Genomic DNA, 22,188 nt, shown 5'->3' with positions numbered 1-22,188 from the left:
AACAAATTGTGGAGTATTTAGGTCAAGGCATGACTACAATCAACATTGCCAAGACACTTCATCGTGATCATTGCTCAATCAAGAATTATGTAGCTGATTCCCAGCACACACGTGTGCGTGCTGATAAGGAAAAATTGAGGACCCTTTCCAACAGGCAATTGCGTCAGGTTAAAAGAGCAGCTGCAAAAACGCCTTGTCATAGCAGCAGACAAGTTTTTGAAGCTGCTGGTGCCTCCAACGTCCCCGAACAACAAGATGCACGGTCCTTCAGAGGTTTGCAGCTGTGTGTAAGCCATCCTGTCGACCACCTCTATCCACTGCACACAAGCAGAAATGGCTACAGTGGACTAAACGATACTTGAAGACTGACTTCTGTTTTGTTCACCGATGAGTGCCGTGCACTGCTCGATGGTCCAGATGGATGGATTGGAGGATGGCAGGTTGATGGACAACCCATGAATACATGGCGAAGGTGCCAACAAGGAGGAGGTGGAGTAATGTTTTGGGCTCGAATCATGGGGAGAGAGATTGTCAGCCCCTTTAGTATCCCTGAAGGGATAAAGATGAACTCCATAATCTATGTGGAGTTTCTAAAACAGCACTTCCTGCCATGGTTCAAGAGGAAGAAGCAAGCAAGATCATTTTCATGCAAGATAATGCACCGTCTCATGCTGCAAATAACACATCTGCATCTCTGGCTGCTATGGGCATAAAAGAGGACAAACTTATGGTGTGGCCACCATCTTCCCCTGACCTCAACCCCATTGAGAACCTCTGGAGCATCATCAAAAGGAGTGTCTAGATGGCGGGAGGCAGTTCACATCTAAGCAACAGCTCTGGGAGGGTATTCTGTCCACATGCAAAACAATTGAAGCACAAACCATCCAAAAACTGACAAATTCAATGGACGAGAGAGTTCAGAAGCTTCTTTCGAACAAGGGGTCCTATGTGCAAATGTAACATCACCTAGAATAAAGTTTTGACTTGAAAACTGTTTGATTTCATTTTGTAATAAGCTGATAATGCTTAAAATTTCACAATTGACCATTTTTTTGTTGAAAAAAAAAAAGGTTGAAAACTCTACTGTGCATAATAATTTGGAACATGCATTTTGAGTGATTCTTATTTTTAAAAATATATTGTTTTCATAGGCAGTTTGTTCAAAAACATTGCAATTATACTAGAATATTAGATGACTGGAAAATAACAATGACTGCAATTCATATAGGTAATTTAGAGAAAATATGAGGAAATATTTTTTGCATAATAATTTGGAGCACAGTGTAAAGTGCATGTATACTAATGCCAGAAGCCTCGCCAACAAAATGGAGGAATTGGAGTTAATGTTGTTGGAACATAATTATGACATGGTGGGGATATATGAGACATGGCTGGACGACTGGGCGGTTTATTTACAGGGCTATAGTCTGTTCAGAAATGACCGTACAAATAAACGAGGGGGAGGCATGTGTTTATATGTAAAATCATCCTTAAAACCCATCATTCGTGATAATATATATGAATCTAATGAAAATATAGAGACCCTGTGGGTAGAGATAAGGGGAGGGGGGAAAATAATAAATTACTGATAGGGGGTTGTTATAAGTCTCCAAAAATAATGGAAGCAACAGAGAATATCCTCATTAAGCAAATAGATGAAGCAGCGACTCAAGGAGAAGACATTATTATGGGGGACTTCAACTACACTGAAATACATTGGGGAACCGAAACCTGCAGTTCCAGCAAAGGTAATAGGCTTTTGAAAACTATGAGAGACAATTACCTTTCACAACTGGTTCAGGACCCAACAAGGGGGGGGGGGGCACTGCTAGACCCAATATTAACCAACAGGCCAGACCGCATATCAAATGTAAGGGTTGGGGGTCACTTGGGTAATAGTGATAACAAATTAATAAGTTTTCATGTATCCTTTAATAAGATATGTAGTAGCGGGGTTACAAGGACACTAAACTTCAGGAAAGCAAATTTACAACGGATGAGAGATGATCTTGGTGCAATTAACTGGGACGATATCCTGAGACATAAAAATACACAAACAAAATGGGAGACGTTTATTAGCATCCTGAATAGGACCTGTGTACAATATATACCGTATGGGAATAAACATGCGAGAAATAGGAGGAAACCACTATGGCTAAATAGAGCTGTAAGGGGTGCAATAAGAGATAAAAATAAAGCATTTAGAGAATTAAAGCAAGTAGGTAGTGATGAGGCATTAACCAAATAGATAGACAATTATTTTTAATCTTTAAAGATTCCATAATAACAGGGTCTGTACCACAGGACTGGCATATAGCAAATGTGGTGCCAATATTCAAAAAGGGGACAAAAACTGAACTTGGAAATTATAGGCCAGTAAGTTTAACCTCAACTGTGGGTAAAATCCTGGAGGGTTTTCTAAGAGATACTATACTGGAGGATCTGGAGAATAATATCCTCTTGACCCAATATCAACATGGGTTTACAAGGGACCGTTCCTGTCAGACTAATCTGATAAGCTTTTATGAAGAGGTAAGTTCCGGACTGGACCAAGGGAATGCAGTGGACGTGGTGTACATGGACTTTTCAAAAGCTTTTGATATGGTGCCACACAAAAGGTTGATACATAAAATGAGAATAATGGGGATAGGGGAAAATATGTGTAGGTGGGTTAAGAGCTGGCTCAGGGATAGGAAACAAAGGGTGGCTATTAATGGAGCACACTCTGACTGGGTCACAGTTAGCAGTGGGGTACCACAGGGGTCAGTTTTGGGCCCGCTTCTTTTTAACATATTTATTAATCACCTTGTAGGGGGCATAGAGAGTAGAACTTCAATATTTGCAGATGACACTAAACTCTGCAGGGTAATCAATACAGAGGAGGACAATTTTATATTACAGGAGGATTTATGTAAACTAGAAGCTTGGGCTGATAAATGGCAAATGAGCTTTAATGGGGATAAATGTAAGGTCATGCACTTGGGTAGAATGAACAAGATGTATAATTATGTGCTTATTTGTAAAACACTGGGCAAAACTGTCACTGAAAAAGACCTGGGTATATGGGTGGATGACAAACTCACATTTAGTGGCCAGTGTCAGGCAGCTGCTGCAAAGGCAAATAAAATAATGGGATGCATTAAAAGAGGCATAGATGCTCATGAGGAGAACATAATTTTATCTGTATATAAGTCAATAGTGCGACCACACTTAGAATACTGTGTACAGTTCTGGTCTCCGGTGTATAAGAAAGACATAGTTGAACTGGAACGGGTGCAGAGAAGAGTGACCAAGGTTATTAGGGAACTGGGGGGTCTGCAATACCAAGACAGGTTATTACACTTGGGGTTATTTAGTTTGGAGAATCGAAGGCTTAGGGGTGATCTTATTACAATGCATAAATATATACGGGGACAGTACAAAGACCTTTCTAATGATCTTTTTACTCTTAGAACTGTGACGTAGACAAGGGGGCATCCTCTATGTCTGGAGGAAAGAAGGTTTAAGCATACTCACAGATGTGGATTCTTAACTGTAAGAGCAGTGAGACTATGGAACTCTCTGCCATATGATGTTGTAATGAGTGATTCCCTACTAAAATTTAAGAAGGGACTGGATGCCTTTCTTGAAAAGTATATTATTACTGGGTATATACACTAGTTTCCTTAATATTGCGTTGATCCAGGGAGCTAGTCTGATTGCCGTATGTGGAGTCGGGAAGGAATTTTTTTCCCCAGTGTGAAGCTTACTGTTTGCCACATGGGTTTTTTTTTTGCCTTCCTCTGGATCAACATGTTAGGGCAGGTTAGGATAGGATATGGGTTGAACTAGATGGACATAAAGTCTCCCTTAAACCTTAATAACTATGTTACTATGTTACTATGTTACCCTTCTGAATACAAAAATGATGAGGCTAAAAAACATTTTACATTATAAACCTCTATGAAGCACCTGGGGTTTCAAGTTACTCACCACACATCTAGTTAAGTTCCTTGAGGGGTCTAGTTCCAAAATAGTGTTACTTGTGAGTGGTTTCCACTGTTTAGGCACATCAGGGCCTCTAAAAATGCGACATGGCGTCCGCTAATTATTCCAGCAAATTTTGCATTCAAAAAGTCAAATTCAGTTCTTTCCCTTCCGAGCTCTGCCACATGCCCAAACAGTAATTTCCCCCACATATGGTGTATCTGTATACTCAGGAGAAATTGCACAACATCTTTTGAGGTCAATTTTTTCCTGTTACCTTTGCAGAAATAACAAAATTTAGGTCTAAAGTAAAATTGTTGTGAAAAAAAGTTAAATGTTAATTTTTCATTCCACATTTCATTAATCCCTGTGAAGCACCTGAAGGGTAAATAAACTTTTTTAATGTGACTTTGAACACATTGAGGGGTGCAGTTTTTTGAATGGTGTTACTTTTGGGTATTTTCTAATATTTAGGCCTCTCAAAGTCCCTTCAAATGTGATATGGTCCCTAAAAAATGTTCATATTGTTGTTATCTATACAATAAGCATACAATATAATGGTGGCGCAACTCCTTTAAGTTTGTGCATGCTTCTCAGAAAATGTTAACTTAAATATCTGTTTGAGCTTCCCAAGCCTCAGTATGGTCTCCAAAGTGTCTACTGTTGGCAATGGACATATTAGATAGCAAATTAACAAGAAAGTTAGATGTGCCCTCGGTGGTGGTCAGACATTGAAATCTGTTGATCTGTTATTGAAAACCCCCATACACAATAGATAGCTTTTGAATAAATGATGGATTATCAAATCATTCCGCTGGCAGCTAGCTTCCTTTACCCCTCCATGCACATGAGAACTTTAACAAGCACTTCTGTGTTTTCTTTGAGAGAGTAACTGCCATGTTTTCTTGGTGGCTTATCTCCTGGAAAATAAAAGAATAAGCAGTCTAAAATCGGATACTGCATATGATCTTGGAGTGTCATAATGCCCCATAAGCATTAATGGGCTTGGAAGCCTTAAGTTCTACCTGTAGATTGAGATTCCGTGCTTTATCTTTGTAACTTCATATTACATTACCACCAAAAAGAGATACTAATGTGTAATTGGCTGATAGCACAAAACATTCAAGCATGCACCAAGCAAAACTACATAACTTTAAATAGAAAAGATGAATTGGCTCATAATTGAAAGCCCTAAAATTCTAATTAAACCCTTAATGATGTTTCTCATTTGTCACCTCATGGCATACAGCTGATTTTTCCACAAAAGAGCCTGGCCAACCAGACACATGGAACATCTAGCATTGCATGGAGTGATAAATGGTCACCACACAAAGAATGGTTTAAGAACCCCAAAACAAGAGCCATTCTCATCGAAAGACTGCTTATTTTGGTTCATGTAATGGAGTCCAATCAGAAGACAACTCCTTTAACTCACCTTATTATCATGCATAATAAACCAGCAAACAAAATAACATTCTGCAAAAGAAGGCTTCACATGTATACTTAGCAATTGTCAAAATAAATGTCACCTTCCTAATTCAGTGAAGCACTTAGGTTTCTGGCAATGTATGGATCAGTTAATCATGTATATTATTACTTTTTTATATAAAAACAGGAGGAACACCTTCAAGACAGAAAGGATTTTTAGGCTGTATTCGCTCTTTGAAGTTGAATGGAATTCCTATTGACTTGGAAGAAAGAGCAAAGGTGACCCCAGGTATTAAACCTGGCTGCCCTGGACACTGCAGTAGCTATGGAAGCTTATGTCACAATGAAGGAAAATGTGTTGAAAGACAGAATGGGTTTTCATGTAACTGCAGTTCATCAGCATATACTGGACCATTTTGCAAGAAAGGTAAGCATGTACTCGACAATTTTTACACCAAATAACCAAGTAAAAACCTTACCTGTACATGTTGTATTTGTCTGACTTTGACTAAATGTTGTTGATGGAGAACCTCAGAAAATTCAATTTCCAGGAGGCTTTCTTTAATATCTAGTATTTTGATATGTAAGTATAGCTTTAGCACTTTAAAAATATAGGGCTGGAATCATTAAGACTAGTATTGTGCACACCAGTCGTAAAGTCGTAAAGGGGTATGCTCCCAGCTACAAGTTATTGTAAAAAATCAAAACACACTTTACTCACTTTCCACTGGGTCCACTAGGAGTCTATGCCATCATGCCAAATGTCTGGTATTGGCTGTGAAGTAGACATTACGTTCACAGTGCGGCAACCAATCGGTGAGTTATGACAAAGCATTTGTAAAACGCGCAATAGGTGTTTGGTGGGTGAGATTCTTATTATTAATTTCACTGTGTTCTTACCTCTTTTGTTCCTTGCTTTTTCCAGCTAATTTATGGTACCTGTGCCTTCAATGTTGAATAATAATGGTTGATTAGCAAAATCCCTGATACATTTGTGAATGATTCTTAATTTTTTGTTGCTGCATACATCGTTAAGTGCTGGAGTCTCTAAATACTGGAGCTCCCTCATTTTGCTCCCTCACCCATCTGTCTGTATGTCTGCATGTTGGAGTTTTTTACCTATGTCAATTTTAATATTTGTACCTAATAAACTTTAAGAACTTTGTAAACCAATTTTTGTTATGCATCTTAGTCCTGGCACATGTTGATGTTAGGGTTGACAGATTGCACTAAATAAAAATAAACAATAAAGTGCAATCTCAACCCGGGGTCTTCTGTACAGAGATGTATAACTGCTGCTAATGAACAATGGCAGAACCAAATAGCAAGGAATCAACATAAACATACTGTGTTAAATGCCACACAGCATGAATAGAACTCAGAGTACCAGCTCCACTACTGCTCAAAGAGGTACTCTAAAAAATAGCAAAGTACTAAACTCTGTTAAACATCACAGGGAACTAGCACATGAGTTAGACTTGCTCTGTAGCTCAACTGTGCTAACCGCACACAAGAAGGAGTCAGATGCTAAGCCAAGGAAGAGAACACATGGGACACTAGGTGCATGACCCTGTCGCTTTCCCAGAGAATTATAGCCTGAGGGTTGGACTTGCTCTGTAACTCAACTGTGCTAACCTCACACATGAAGGAAAAAGATGCTAAGCCAAGGAGAGTTACCCCATCCTAACCCTCCCTGCCTACATAAGTACTCTCAGAGACAAGAGTGACACACTCAAATGTGCAGACAGAGTGGTAGAGTACCCACACGCATAAACCACACATAAGTGATACTAGCACATCAGTGTGCGCTGCTGGGAGCCTTTTATACATTAGGTTCCACCCCAAACACTCACACCCAGTCGGCCAATCCGGAGCTGCCACTTCGACAGTGCAGCAAATGTCCGACCACCAATGAGCAGATGCCACATCACGAACATGCCCAGTCGGATGATCTCTGGACTTAGACTCCAAAGCGTGAGGATGCACCTGCCTATCGCTGGTTACCATAGGCTTGGCTGGGGAGCCAGCAGTAACCAAACAAATACCACAAGCCTGAGCAGGATGCTGGGACCAACGTTTGTGCTGAGCAGCACTCTCATCATCCGGGCCAGAATGGGAGACCACAGCACCAGACAATGCTCGGGGTCTATCACGTACAGTGGTAGAATCCTGACGCCTAACAGTTAGTGTTCTATATACTGTACTGCCTATATTTTGCAGAAATTGAGGAACAAATGCCATTTTTACCATTCTCCAGTATGAACATGTAAAATTTGGGGCTAACACAATTTTGATTGTAAAAATGTAAATTATTTTTTCTTCACTGCCCAATGGTATGAAATTCTGTGACACACCTGTGGTGTCAATATAATCACTGTACCCTTTGATTAATTCATTGAGAGGTTTAGTTTGTAAAATGGGGTCACATATAGAGGGTTCTGCCAATGTAACATGGCACCCTCAAACAAGTGCAGCAAAATCTGCACTGTAATATGGTGCTACTTCCCCTCTGAGCTTTACACTGTGCCTCAAAAGCAGTTTTTGACCACATATGGGGTATCAGTGACTTCAGGAGAAATTGCAAAACAATTTTTGAGGTCCATTTTCTCCTGTTACCTTTGTGAAAATTCAAAATTTGGAGCTAAAAAGATTTTTGCTGGAAAAATGTGATTTTTTTATTTTCCTGGCTTAACATTATAAACTTCTGTGAAGCACCTGGGTGTTCAAGGTTTTCAATGCCACAACTAGATAAGTTCCCAAAGGAGTCTAGTTTCCAAAATGGTGTTAGTTTTGGATGGTTTCCACTATTTATGCACATCAGAGGCTCTCCAAAAGCAACATGGCATCTGCTAATTATTAAGTCAAATGGCGCTTCTTCCCTTCCAAGCCATGCACCCAAGCAGCTATTATTCTCCCCATATTGGGTATCTGCAGACTCAGAAGAAATTGCACGACAGATTGTATTGAGCAATTTCTCCTTTTACCCTTATGAAAATACAAAATTTGTAGCTAAAAAAGCTTTATCTGGGAAAAATGTAATATTTTTTATTTTCACGGCTGTTCATTATAAATTTCTGTGAAGCACTTGTGGGTTCAAGGTTTTCTAATTTCCAAAATGGTGTCACTTGTTGGGGGTTTCCACTGTTTAGTTACATGAGGGGCTCTCCAAACATGACATGACATCCGCTAATTATGCCAGCAAATTATATATTCAAAAAGTCAAATGGTGCTCCTTCCCCTCAGAGCCCTGCTGTTTGCCCAAACAGTAGATTTCCCCCATATATAAGGTATCAGAATGATCAGGAGAAATTGCACAGCAAATTATATTGTTGACTTTCTCCTGTTCCCCTTCCAAAAGTAAAACAATTAGGTTTACATGAAATTTTTTGTGAAAAAAAGTAAATGTTTATTTTTTCTTTCCACATTCCAAAAATTCATGTGAAGCACATTAAGGGTTAATAAAGTTCTTGAATGTGGTTTTGAGGGGTGCAGTTTTTAGAATGGTGTCACTTTTGGGTATTTTCTGTCAGGGTTGGTGGATAGCACCAAAATAAATTAAATAGTAAAGTGATGCCGAGCTCCCTCTAGGAGATATCTCCACTCTGAAAAGGCCAAATTCATTGCCAGCAACTCCCTGTCCCCTATGGAATAATTCCTCTCTGCTGGTAAGAAGATCTTGGAAAAGAAGAAGCAAGGATGCTTTTGACCTTGAGCATCCTTACAGGATCGCTCTGTCAGGAACACCACACTGAGCTTGCTCACTGAGCCAGTGCATGTGTCCTGAGTAAAGCGAACAGTGTTCAAAGATACCTGTGGAGTGGGCAGCAGCCGAATAGGTGCGTACTTCAGAACAGCAGGACCTGAAGCACATGACTGCTGGGTGCATGGCCTAAACTCCAGAGAGCTAGGAGCTGCAAGAGAACTCCTAGCAGGGTAACTGCGAGACAAAGTTACCAAGGGGCATAGACAGGGAGGATAGTCAGGACGTAGCCAATGAGTCCTACACAGAGATAGCTGCGAGGTACAAGAGGGGCGAGCAGAGAGTAGTCAGATAACAGGCAACGAGTCATACACAGAGAGGGTAGTGCAGTAGAGAATCAACAGGCAAACTCACAACGGGGAACCGAACCGGGTCAGAACCATATAAACAAGCTCTAACAACGAACAGGCACAGGCACACAGAGGTCACCACACTCGGCCAAAGGCAAAAGTATAACTGACAGGGATTGGAGCTTCCCAGGGGTTTAAGAAGCTCTCCCAGAACCAAAAAGAGGCCACAATCATTAACCCGAGGTGTGCAGGTCAAAACCGGCACTGAGCTCCAGACATTAACCCCTGACGTGCAGCTCCAAAGCCTGCACTGGGATCATGACAGGCTCCAGCACCAACGGAAGAGGCATCCACCTCAAGAAAGAAGGGCTTATCCACATCTGGTCATGCAGAACTGGTGCCCTAGCAAAGTAGGGACTTCAGGGAGGTAAAGGTCCTGGAGACCTCCTCGGACCACTGCTTTGGGTTAGCTCCCTTCTTGGTGAGGGCTAATAAAGGAGCTGTTAGTTTGGAGAAGTGAGGGATGAACTGGCGGTAATAATTGATGAACCCCAAAAAAGCTGCACCGCTTTGAGGGAATGCAGTTCCTGCTAGTTCAACATCGCCTTCAGCATAGAAGGGTCCATAGTTAACCCCTTGGCTGAAATGATGTATCCCAGAAATGGCAAGGACTCTTGCTCAAACACACATTTCTCTAGCTTGGTAAAAAGGGAATTAGAGCGAAGGAGCTCAAAAACCTTACAGACATCCTTACGGTGAGTGTCAACATCTGGGAAATAGATGAGGATGTCATCCAGATATACCACCACTAGTGTTGAGCGATACCTTCCGATATCGGGAAATATCGGATCGGATTGGATCGGACTGATACTCCAAAAATATCGGATATCGCCGATTCCAATACCGGAAACCAATGTAAGTCAATGGGACACAAATATCGGAATGAAAAGAAACCCTTACTTTCCTTGTAGATTAATTCTACATGAAGGAAAACAGCTAAGAATTATGGTGAATGTATTGGGGGAGGTGGAGGAGACATTAAAGGCATAAAGGTTTAGCTCAATCAAATGGAATACCAGGAATTAATTTTTAAAAAAATTTTTTTAGTTCTTCGGGGTGGTCTTCAGGGTCGTCGTCTCCAGGGTCGTCGTTTTCGGGGTCGTCTTCTTCGGGGTGGTCTTCAGGGTCGTCGTCTTTAGAGTCGTCGTCAGGGAGATCCAGAGTGATTACCAAAAACCATTTCAAAAAGCTTGAACTTGGAAAAGTAGCAGAAGGTACAAGAAGGCTGAGGAACTGCTGAGAACGAGCTGATGGTACAGGAACCTGGATGGGTAGCCGAAGGTACAAGAGCCAATGGAACTACCGAGGACCAGCTGATGGTACTGGAACCCGGTTACTAAGCAGGAGGTACCTGTGCCAGAAAGCACTACCAAGGACCAGCAGACGTTGGTGGAACTCGGATACCGAGAAGGAGGCACCAAAGCCAAAGTCTCTGCCTGGAACCAGCTGACGTTACTGGAACCCAGGGGGACATATTCAAGATTGACTTCCAAAGAACCAGGTAATGGTACTGGAACTCAGATAGGCAGCAGAAGGTACACATGAAAAAAAAATTTGCAAGGCTGCGAGCCAGCCGGCGTTACCAAAACCCACAGTCCAACAAGGGGAGCTTGTCCTATTGGCACTACGGAACCAACCTTCATTCCCAGATCCCGCAGCCCACATAGGAAGCACCTAAACTGCAGGCACCATAGATTAGGCTAACCCGACCGCAACACAACAGGACAAAGTATTGGAGGCAAAGTGACGTTGACACTACTCGGAAACAGCTGGCATGCTGGAGCCAGGCTGGGCAGGAGGGAGTCTCCGTGCCAAAGAAACTTCTGAGCAGCAACTGGCGGTGTTGGAGCCCAGGGATTACAGTAGAAACAGAGTGTAGCAAGTGGCCTAATTGGAGCAAGTTTAACATCTGTAGTAGTGTGAATGTGGACAGAGCAGGCGAAATTGCCGGACACACAGCAGGGGATCAGCTGATGTTACTGAACCCCAATAACACAGGAGCAAGTGTTGACTGTGCAGACGGCACTTCTGAGCAGCAACTGGTGGTGTTGGAGCCCAGGGATTACAGTTCAGGTGGTAGAAACATGAACACAACAGGAGACCTGGATACTGTTGCCAACCAATTATTTAATCTGGAAGAGGACTGGCAAATTCCTGCGAGATCCAGGCCTTGTTCATTTTCAGAAAAGAAAGAAGGTCAATGTTATCGTAGGATAGTCGCATGCGACGGTCTGTTAGTTCATCACCTGTGGCACTAAAGATGCATTCTGATAATACACTAGCAGCAGGGCAAGCCAGCACCTCCAATGCATACTGGCTAAGCTCTGGCCATGTATCCAGCTTAGAGACCCAAAATTTGAAGGGGGAAGAGCCGTGTGGGAGAACACTGAGAGGGCAAGACATGTAGTCTGTCACCATCTGACAGAAACGTTGCCTCCTGCTGACTGGAGCCATCTGTGATGGTGTTGACATTTGTGGCGGGGACACAAAACTTTGCCATATTTGGGCCATACAGGTCTTGCCTTGTGCTGAGGCGCTGCTTCTGCTCCCACTTTGTGCAAAGCTTCTTCCACTGCCTCGACGCACTGAGCTGCTTTCTAAAGCACTAGCAGCACTGCTCTCGGGTGGAATTGAGAACATGATGGAATGCACCAGTTTGTCTTGGTACTCCCGCATTTTACGCTCCCGGTTCAACGGTGTTATGAGGCTTTGTAAGTTGTCCCGGTAGCGAGCATCTAGGAGGGTGTTGTTGTGAGTTCATTTTCCCCTTCGTCACTGAGGTCTGGTGAACTCCCTATTCTGGTAAAGGAAGGTAATGAGCCTGATTATCAGGCACGTGAGCCTAATGAGGATGACTGACTGAGTGGAGTCACGGACTGGATATAAGGCTGCCGACACCCTTCTGCCCTGCGGGTGATTTCTCTGTGGACTTCTAGGACACCAGTCTGATTCCTGCTCCTCTAAAGCTAAGTTTTCTGCTTTGCCTGTTAGCATTTGTGTTTTGCTTTTGTTTGCCTTGCTTTTCTGGATTCTGCCATTCCCTGCTGGGGTGAGCTGAATCTCCTTTTGCCGGTTGCTCTGTCTTCAGAATATTCCTGTGTACTGACATAGCTTTTTTGAAGCCTAGCATCTTCAGGGCCTTTTTCACTGTCAGTCTGTTGGCTCTTATTTTCATAGGGTTTTTCACGGATTGCAGACAGCAGCCTTCCTGTCCTTTCCTATCTAGTTAGCTTGGGCCCCGTCTTTGCTCAGTCTATCTTTCTGTCTGTGTTAGTGTTTTCATCTTGCTTCACCGTCATTATATGTTGGGGGCTGCCTATTGCTTTGGGGTCTGCTCTGGGGCAGTTTAGATTTCCCCTTTCTTTCTTTAGGCCTATTTATTTCTCCGGCTGTGATCGAGGGGTCTAGGGCATCGTAGGAACCCCCCACGGCTACTGTTAGTTGTTGTGGATAGGATCAGGGGTCTGCAATCCGATAGCTGCCAACCTCTCTGGTTTTCTGGACTTAGCTAGCATTTCTGTTTTTGCCTCCTACGGTGACTCAATCATAACAGGGTGTACACCCAATAATCAGCCGTGTTGAGAATGTGGGCGATGCGGCGGTTGTTTCTCAGGCACTGCAGCATGAAATCAACCATGTGCTGCAGACTGCCAACTGGCCAGGAAATACTGTCCCCTGCTTGAGGCGTCATCTCTGCCTGCTCTGCATCACCCCACCCTTGCTCTACATACTGACTACTAGAGCATTGTGTACCTCCCTCCTCTGGACAGATGTCTTCCTCCTCCATTGACTCCTCCTCATCCTCCTCACAAAGTGTCCCCTGACTAGGCCTTTGTGAGGAACCACGTTGCGCAGACTGTCCAGAAGCAGATGGCATTTGTGACTCCTCATCCTCCACCTCTTCCACAACCTCCTCCCTTAGTGCTTGCAGTGTTTTTTCAAGAAGGCAGATAAGAGGGGTAGTCGTACTGACTAGTGCATCATCTGCACTCGCCATCCACGTGGAATAATCGAAGGCACACAAAACGTGGCAGATGTCCTTCATAGAGGCCCACTCGGTGGTGGTGAAGTGTGACCGGCGCACAGTGTGACTTGTTTGCGCCTGATGCAGCTGGTACTCCATGACTACTGCCTGCTGCTCACACAACCTCTCCAACATATGTAACATTGAATTCCACCTGGTGGGTAGGTCACATATGATGCAATGTTCCGGAAGGCGGAATCGGCGCTGCAGAACTCCAATGCGCGATCTTTCCATGCTGGAACGCCGCAAGTGAGCGCACTCTATGCGGACCTTGTGCTGCAGTGCATCAAGATCCGGATAGTCCCTCAAAAAACTCTGCATGACCAAGTTGAGCACATGTGCCAGACATGGGATGCGAGTGAGGTTGCCTAGGCCCAGAGCTGCCAACAGATTTCAGCCATTGTCACACACTACCATGCCTGGCTAGAGATTTGCTGGCACAAACCACACATCGCTCTCCTGCTTGATGGCGTTCCAGAGCTCCTGCCCTGTGTTGCTTCTATTCCCCAAAGAAATTAATTTCAATACGGCCCGTTGACATTTGGCCATGGCTGTGCTCATATCGGTCGTAACAGGTAAGCATTCACGGGTCCATAAGGAGGTAGACTGTGATGGCTCCTGCAGCGCTGATTCAGAGGAACTGGAGTATGAGGAGGAGTCAATGTGTACAGACTGGATTTCTGCAATCCTTGGAGTTGGCAGAACATGTACAGCGCCACTCTCAAGATCTGTACCCAGCTCCACAACATTGACCCAATGGGCAGTGAGGGAAAGATATCATCCCTGTCCATGGTTACTGGTCCACGCATCGGTGGTCAGGTGGACCTTGCTACTGATGGCGTTTAGTAGCGCATGTTTAATTTTTCCCTCCACATGCTTTTGCAGGGCACGTATTGTGGGACTGCCAATGCCATGAAGTTACGGAAGGTGTCAGTCTCCAACTGCCTGAATGAGAGCATTTCAAGGGACAGTAGTTTTGCAATGCCAGCATTCAGAGCCTGTGCTTGGGTGTGGTTTGCCGAGTATGGGTGTCTTTTCTCCCATGCCTGTGCTACCGATGGCTGTAGAGTGGCCTGGGAGTGTGAGGATGACAGGGAACGTGGTGCTGTGGGTGGAATGACACTGTGTCTCTGTACAACAGTGCCAGAGGTTCTTCCATGGCGATCCTGTGAGGAAGCCGAACCAGCTGTGTGTGAGCAGGAGGAAGAGGCTACCACATGAGCTGAAGAGGTGGTAGGTGGCGCTCTAGGTTGGCCTAGGTCTTCAGTGAGTCATTGTAACTCCACCACGTGCTTGGTCCGCACAAGTTTCCACATATTTGTGGTATTGAGGTTGCTGACACTTTTTCCTCTTTTCACGTTCTGATTACACAGCTTGCATTTGACAAAGCAAATGTCATCTGCAACTGTGTCAAAAAAGGACCAGGCACTGCAAGTCTTGGGAGCGCCCGTTTTGGGTTTTGGAAGAGGCATGCTCCTAATGGGTGCCGAAATGGAGGCTACAGGCAACCGAGTCTGCCCCCTCCCTCTCCCTCCTTTTTTGGCCATTTGGGGAATCTCTTCCTCAGAGCTGCTCCCACCACCTTCCTGTACCTCACGCCATGATGGGTCAAGGACCTCATCATCTACACTACCCTCTTCAAACGACTGCTTCTCCTGGGTTGTCTCGACAGCAGAGTGCACACCAGAAAGTGGCACCTGAGTCTCATCATCAGATGCGTACTGAGGTGTGCTGACCATAGGCACTGGCCCACCCGCCTCTTCAGATTCAGAGAGACAAAGCTGTTGCGCATCACTGCATACTACCTCTTCTTCAAATTCTCGAATGCTGCTTGGCTGGCCCCCTCTTTCCAAGCCAACAGATTCAGAGAACAGAAGTAGAGATGGCTCCTGCCCAGGGCTCTCTGACAGCCTGGGCAATTTGGCAGGTGGTGAAGAGACAGATGGGTGCTCTTCAGTCAGTACTCTGGATCTGAGAGGATCTGGAACTAATTGAAGTTGATGCGTTAGCTGCCATCCATCCGACAACGGCTTCAATTTGTTCGTCCCGCAGCAGTGGGGTACGGCAAGCTCCTACGAAGCTGCGCATAAAAGACTGTTCCCTGGTAAAACTGGGGGATGCTGAGTCACTGGTGCCCGCAGCAGGCACAGAATCCCCACGTCCTCTCCCTGCAGAAACTCTGCGCCCACGACCACGTGCCTTGCTCCCTGCCTTCTTCATCTTGGTCGACTTATAAAGATAGGCAGAAAAGTACTAAGGGCTTAGTGTGCTTATTCCTGAACAGCTGCTAACAGGTATAAGAAACACTAATTTTATAAAGTGTGGACTAGACTTTAATATGAGCTAATGTGGCATACACATCTGTAAAGTGGAGTGTTTGGTGAACTTTATTAACTTTTTTTTCTCACAAAAAGACACTGGATGTGCCCAAAGATGAAAAACCAATAGTATCACAAACTTTTTGCAGCTATTACAATGCAGGAAGGTAACCTGCAATGCAATAGATGAGGCTCCAAAAAATAGGCTAATACTAATCTGGCTGGGGCTGCAGGGCACAAGCCAGCAGAAAGGCTCCTCTATCTATTCCTATATAGTGTTTGCAAATATTCTAGCTGGATACGGATGGAACCACACTAAAAGGAGAAATCTGGAAAAATGAGCAGCACTAATGCAAAAAAGGGCAATGTATGAGGCAGTGACGAACGCTGAGCAGACTACTGTACAACCGGAGGTGGCTGCAGAACACACTACAGCATGAGCTGCACTCACACACAGAGACCTCGCAGACAGCCGTGAACAGCGCTGCAAGGCAAAAGAAAGCTTCTCACACAGCGGTTGCTAAAGTAGCCTGGGTAAAGCACAATAAAGCAAATCGCTAGCTCAAATTGTCCCTCAGAGTCAGAACAGCAGCATCCTGTCCCTAAGTAAATTCACTGCAGAGTGAACCCAAAATGGCGGCGGCTTTTATAGTGCATCATGACATCATTTCAGCGGCCAATCACAGCCATGCCATTAGTTAACATGCCTAACATGCATAACAGGATGTGCCCACACTTCTTAGGATTCCTCATTGGCTGAATAAAATCAAACTGGCTCTTTGCATTATGGGAACTTCTGATTCCGGTATTCGATATTCTAAAAGTATCGGAACTCAGTATCGGAACTCCGATACAGCGAATATCGGCCGATACCCGATATTGCTGTATCGGAATGCTCAACACTAACCACCACAGATGTAGACAACATTTCCCGAAAGATGTAGTTTACAAAGTCCTTGATGACTGTGTGGGCATTACAGAGGCCGAATAGCATGATTAATTACTCATAATGACCGTCCCAGGTATTAAAGTCGGTCTTCCATTTATCCCCGTCACGTATTTGAATAAGGTTGTAGGCCCCATGCAAGTCCAACTTTGTAAGTATCCTAGCGCCCTGCAACCTATCAAAGAGCTTGAAGATTAAAGGCAAAGGGTATTTGTTTTTTTATGATAATAGCATTCAAACCACTATCTATGCAGGGATGTAATTCTCCACTCTTCTTCTGGACAAAGAAGAAAACCGCCCCAGCAGGAGACACAGACTTCCTAATAAACCCCCTCGCCAAATTCTCCCTGATTTATTCCTACGTCACCTCAGTCTCCAGGAGCAACAAAGGGTACACATGCCCACAAGGAGGCTCTGCCCAAGGAATGAAGTCTATAGGGGCATTGAGGGGGTAGAGTCTCTGAGGCTTTTTTAGAGAAAAGGTCCACATATTGCAAATAGTGCTTAGGCAGGGGAATTAGATCAGCTGTGTCCTCAAACGACCCCATCTGAACTTGATCCCTTAAACATTGTCCCTCCCACAAACCACTCCATCTCATTATGTTCCCTGTGGCCCAATTGATATGAGGTGAAAGATGGCACAACCAAGGTAAGCCCAAAAGTACCTCATCAATGCCCTCTGGGATAGCTAGATAACTAAAAGGGAGATGATCTCTTGATGTTTTGGAGTCATCATGAAGGTAAGAGGTATTGTCTGATGGGTGATTTGGTTTGGAAGAACTGAGCCATTAATCACCTGGATAGTGACTGGCTTTGGGAGCATCACTAAGGGGATTGTATACCGTTGGGCGAAGGTGGACGACAAAAAATTACCCTCTGCCCCGGAATCCACGCAAGCGTCTGTAGCGAGAGTAGTTGACCTGTATGACTGGTACATCTTAAAGGTTAGTTTGGAGGATAGATCTTCTGTGTCTAGTGAACCTCCTCCGATAGTCACTAGATGCAGTCATTTCCTTTATGCCTGGGGAATTTATTTGCATGAAGTCCTGCCTGCCTACAAACAAAGCATGTCAGCAGGGAACATGCAGGATGGGTTTCAGATTCCACCCTAGAAACCTCCATGGGCCTCCCCAGATGGCTCGCTTGGGCTGGAGATTCCAAAGGATTAGTAAAGTTTGGAGCCACCCGAATCATTGATCTACCCTGGGCTCGCTCCAACCTCCGTTCAGCATATTGAAGGTCAATGCGAGTGGACACTGCTATTAAGTCCTCCAGTGTAGCTGGAATCTCCTTGGCGACCAGAACATCCTTTACTTGATCGGCAAGGCCTCTCCAAAATATGGGTATCAAGACCTTATCCGACCATTCCAAATGGTGTGGAATTGGATGGTAAGCTGGCTGACCTTGGATGAGCTCTGGGTCAATGCCAAGAGTTGGAGTGCGGCATCACGAGTAATCTGAGGCCACACAATGACCTGTTTCAGAGCGCCCAAAAGGCAAGATGCGCTCTGGACCACAGGGTCATTACATTCCCATAGCGGTGTAGCCCACTCCAACGGTTTGTCCATCAGCAGAGACACTACGAATCCCACCTTAGCTCGCCCTGAGGGGAACCATGAGGCCAGTAGCTCTAGCTGAATCAAGCACTGATTCACAAACCCCTGCAAGCCTTGCTGTTCCCTGAGAACTCATCAGGTAGTGGGAGTTGTGAAAGAGACGGAACAGGAGTTACAGCAGAAAACCTAGTAACGGCTTCGCTAGCTGCCTGTGCTGCCACTGTAGATATATCCACAGCTGAAGTCACCTGCTCAATCAAGGGCAATCTGCCCTCCAGCTGCTGGATGTATTGCTGGAGATGCTGATCGTCCATCATTATTAGCCAGATCATGGCACTAATGTACTGTTAGGGTTGGCGGATTGCACCAAAATAAAATAAATAGAAAAGTGCAATCACAACACCGGGTACACTATGCATAAGTGTAAAACTACTGCTAGTGAGCAAAAGGCAGACCATGCGGTGAGTGACTGCTAGTCCACACTGAGGTAGCGCCACTCAGTATGAACGGGGCTCTGAGTTCTAAGCTCTGTTACTCCACAGAGCGTAACAGTACAACAAATGAGTACTAAGTGCTATGCCCTGCTAAATGTCACAGGACAAAGCTTGTGGGCTGAACTTACACTGCAGCAGAACCATGTCAATCACACACAGGAACAAAACAGATGCTGAGTATACAATCCTGACTAAAGGATGAGTTTGCTCTTGAACTCCACTGTGCTACCCGCGCACATGTAGGAACCAGATGCTAAGCCAAGCGGCTAATTGACCCCACTGACGCTAGCTGCCTGCCTACCTGTGCAGTCCCAAGCAAGACAGACACACCACACATGAAGACAGAGTGGTAGAGTCTCCACTCAAATAGCCACACATAAATGACACTAGCGCACCCACGTGCTTTGCTGGGGGCTTTTTATGCATAAGGCTCTGCCCCAAACACTGACATGCAGTCGGGCGAGACATGAAACAAGAATCAATCCAGCGCTGCCACATCACCAGAGCAGCAACCGTCCGACCACCAATGAAAAGCCACCACATCACGAACATGCTCAATAAGGTGATTTCTGGACTTAGGCTCTCCAGACTTGACTGGAGAGCCAGCAGAAACAAAATGAACACCACGAGCCTGACCAAGACGCGGGGACCGATGTCTATGTTGAGCAGCACCCGCAGCCATAGAGTCAAAATGCAAGACCGCAGAGGCATAAAAGGCTTGACATCTATCCCATGCAGCAGGAGAATCTCGATGCCTAACATAGGCCCCATAAAGTCACTTCAAATGTGAGGTGGTCCCTAAAGTTTTGGTCTTGCAAATTTTGTTGTAAAAATGAGAAATCGCTGGTCAACTTTTAACCCTTAAAACTTCTTAACAAAAAAAAAATTATGGTTTAAAAATTGTGCTGATGTAAAGTAGACGTGTGAGAAATGTTATCTATTAACCAGTTTGTGCGATATGACTATCTGATTAAAGGTCCTAAAAATCAAAATTTTTGCCAAATTTACATTTTTTTTTCACAAATTAATGCAAGTCATATCAAAGAAATTTGATCACTATCATGAAATACAATATGTCACAACAAAACATTCTCAGAATCAATGGGATCGATTGAAGCATACCAGAGTTTTGACCTCATAAAGTGACAGTGGTCAGAACGGTAAAAATTGGCCTACTCAGGAAGGTGAAAACAGCATTCGGGGCAAAGGGGTTAATTAGCCTGTTACGGGTATTGCTTGCTCACTATAATCGATAGGAAAGGCCAGGTGATGCAAACTTCCGAGGTTTATAAAAGCCCAGCCTCCTCTAACTCTATGCCAAAAAACAGCCATCATCGCTTCTTCTACACAGCTGAATAACACTCTGAACATGAAAATGATGGAGGATCACAAAGCAGGAGGCTAAAAGAAGATAGCAAAATGTTTTCAATTTTCCCTCTCTTCGGTTCGAAATGTAATTAAGAAATTGCAGTTAACAGGAAGAGTAGAAGTCACGATAAATAGATTTCAACCAACATATCCAAAAAATAGGCAACAAATAGAATGGTAAAGCATAAATTGCTTTATTAAACAATTGAGGGTGGGGAATTAAAACAAAATAAAAATATATACAGTATATATATATATATATATATATATATATATATATATATATATAAAGGTGGGGAGGGGATGAGTGTGCATTTAATCCAACATCTTGAAGATAATCATAGTGTTTGATCAGCACCTAATAGACACTACCATCACAATACAAATATATATTCATCATAAAATGCATGTGCTAATTTATGGACATAATATTACACTGTAGTGAATAAATAGAAGGCATTTATCATATATACATTTCATGAATTTTCAAAAAAATTTACATCATGCATGAAATAATTAATAATAGGTTGTACAAATATATATCCATATGCCCATTACAAGATTCAGGTATCAGTATAGGCATGTATAATTCCACACAAAGTAACTAACCTATGCATATATATTAATATAAGGAAGATGCATGCCCAACTATATGTAAAGCAATAATTCAAAAAATGCCACATGATCATTTAGTGATAAATCCAAACCACATACAGTCCATATGCACAGTACAGCCCCTCCACCTACTCCAACAAATATTTTGTTGCAAATCTTAAATATTAGGCCTATCTCATTGATATTAAGCTCCCCAACAAACCTCATGAAGGAATCAGTATTCCCAGACCACATTATCAATATATCATCTATGTAGTGCCCCCAGAATTGTATCTGGAAGGCACTACCAAGATGCAGCCTCATCACCAAAAATGATTGCGTCCTCCAACCAGCCCAGGAGCATCTTAGCATATGTGGGGGCACAGGAGTGCCCCATTGCAGTGCCCAAGAGCTAGTGATAGAACTTGATATTGAAAGTGAAGTAATTATGTTTCAATATAAAGTCAAGTAACTTAACACTAAGGTGATTATGGCAGGAAAAGTGTGTACCCCGAGATTTGAGGAATTGCTCAATGGCCTGGATGCCAGCCCATTGTTGGATGCTACTATAGATTGCCTCAACGTCTATTGATGCCAGCTGGATATCTGCACCCAGATTGATATCCTCAAACATGTATCTCTAAAATATGATGGCAGAGACTTCACAAAGGACCTTAAGATCTTTTCTAAATAAATACTGCAGTTCTGTGTAATCAAATTGATTCATGAGATGATGGGATGGCCCTTGAGGGGTGTACATTAGGTTATGCAGTGTCGCCTTTTTTTCTATTTTTAATTGATTCAAATAAATAGTGATTTTATGTGTAAAATCTGTGAGTTTACTAGTTAGTGTATAACTAGTGTATACTAGTTAGTGTATATTTGATTACGGTTATATAGAGGAAAATCAGGACTCCCTGCTTGTTGCAGTCAAGACCTTCAGAAATATTTAGCAGGCTCTGGAGTTGTGGTACATTGTTCCACTTTTCAGAGACACCTGCACAAAAATGGCCTTCATGTAAGAGTCATCAGAAGAAAACCTCTCTTGTGTCCTCACCATAAAATTCAGAGTCAGAAGTATGCAAAAAGAAACATCTAAAAAGGCCTGATGCATTTTGAAAACACTTTCTGTTGACTGGTGAAGCTAAAGTAGAACTCATTGGCCACAGTGATCAAAGGTATGGGTGGAGAAAAAAGGACACATAATTTCAGGAAAAGAACATCTCGCCAACCATTAAGCATGGAGGTGTACCAATCATGCTTTGGGGCTGTATTTCAGCCAATGGCACAGGGAACATCTCCCAGGTAGAGGGAAGAATGGATTTAATGCCATTTCAAGAAACTGTTACTGATAACAAAACCTACAAAAGACAAAATGAAAAAA

The 22,188-nt window shown here is 43.5% G+C and overlaps 1 protein-coding gene across 2 annotated transcripts in view; it reads left to right on the top strand.

Annotated features, from left to right (window-relative positions):
- The window catches only part of CNTNAP4 (contactin associated protein family member 4), a 1,095,419-nt gene that overhangs the window by 689,788 nt on the left and 383,443 nt on the right, over window positions 1–22,188 (top strand). For both annotated transcript variants that reach the window (XM_073575315.1, XM_073575314.1), the window contains exon 18: window positions 5,582–5,821. In XM_073575315.1, coding sequence (XP_073431416.1) covers window positions 5,582–5,821 — 240 coding nt within the window. The remainder of the gene's footprint in view (window positions 1–5,581; window positions 5,822–22,188) is intronic.

The sequence above is a fragment of the Dendrobates tinctorius genome, unplaced genomic scaffold (assembly GCF_039654945.1).
Source record: "Dendrobates tinctorius isolate UK_male_01 unplaced genomic scaffold, ASM3965494v1 ptg000044l, whole genome shotgun sequence".
Taxonomy (NCBI): domain Eukaryota; kingdom Metazoa; phylum Chordata; class Amphibia; order Anura; family Dendrobatidae; genus Dendrobates; species Dendrobates tinctorius.
This window is presented reverse-complemented; position numbering and strand designations above follow the sequence as displayed.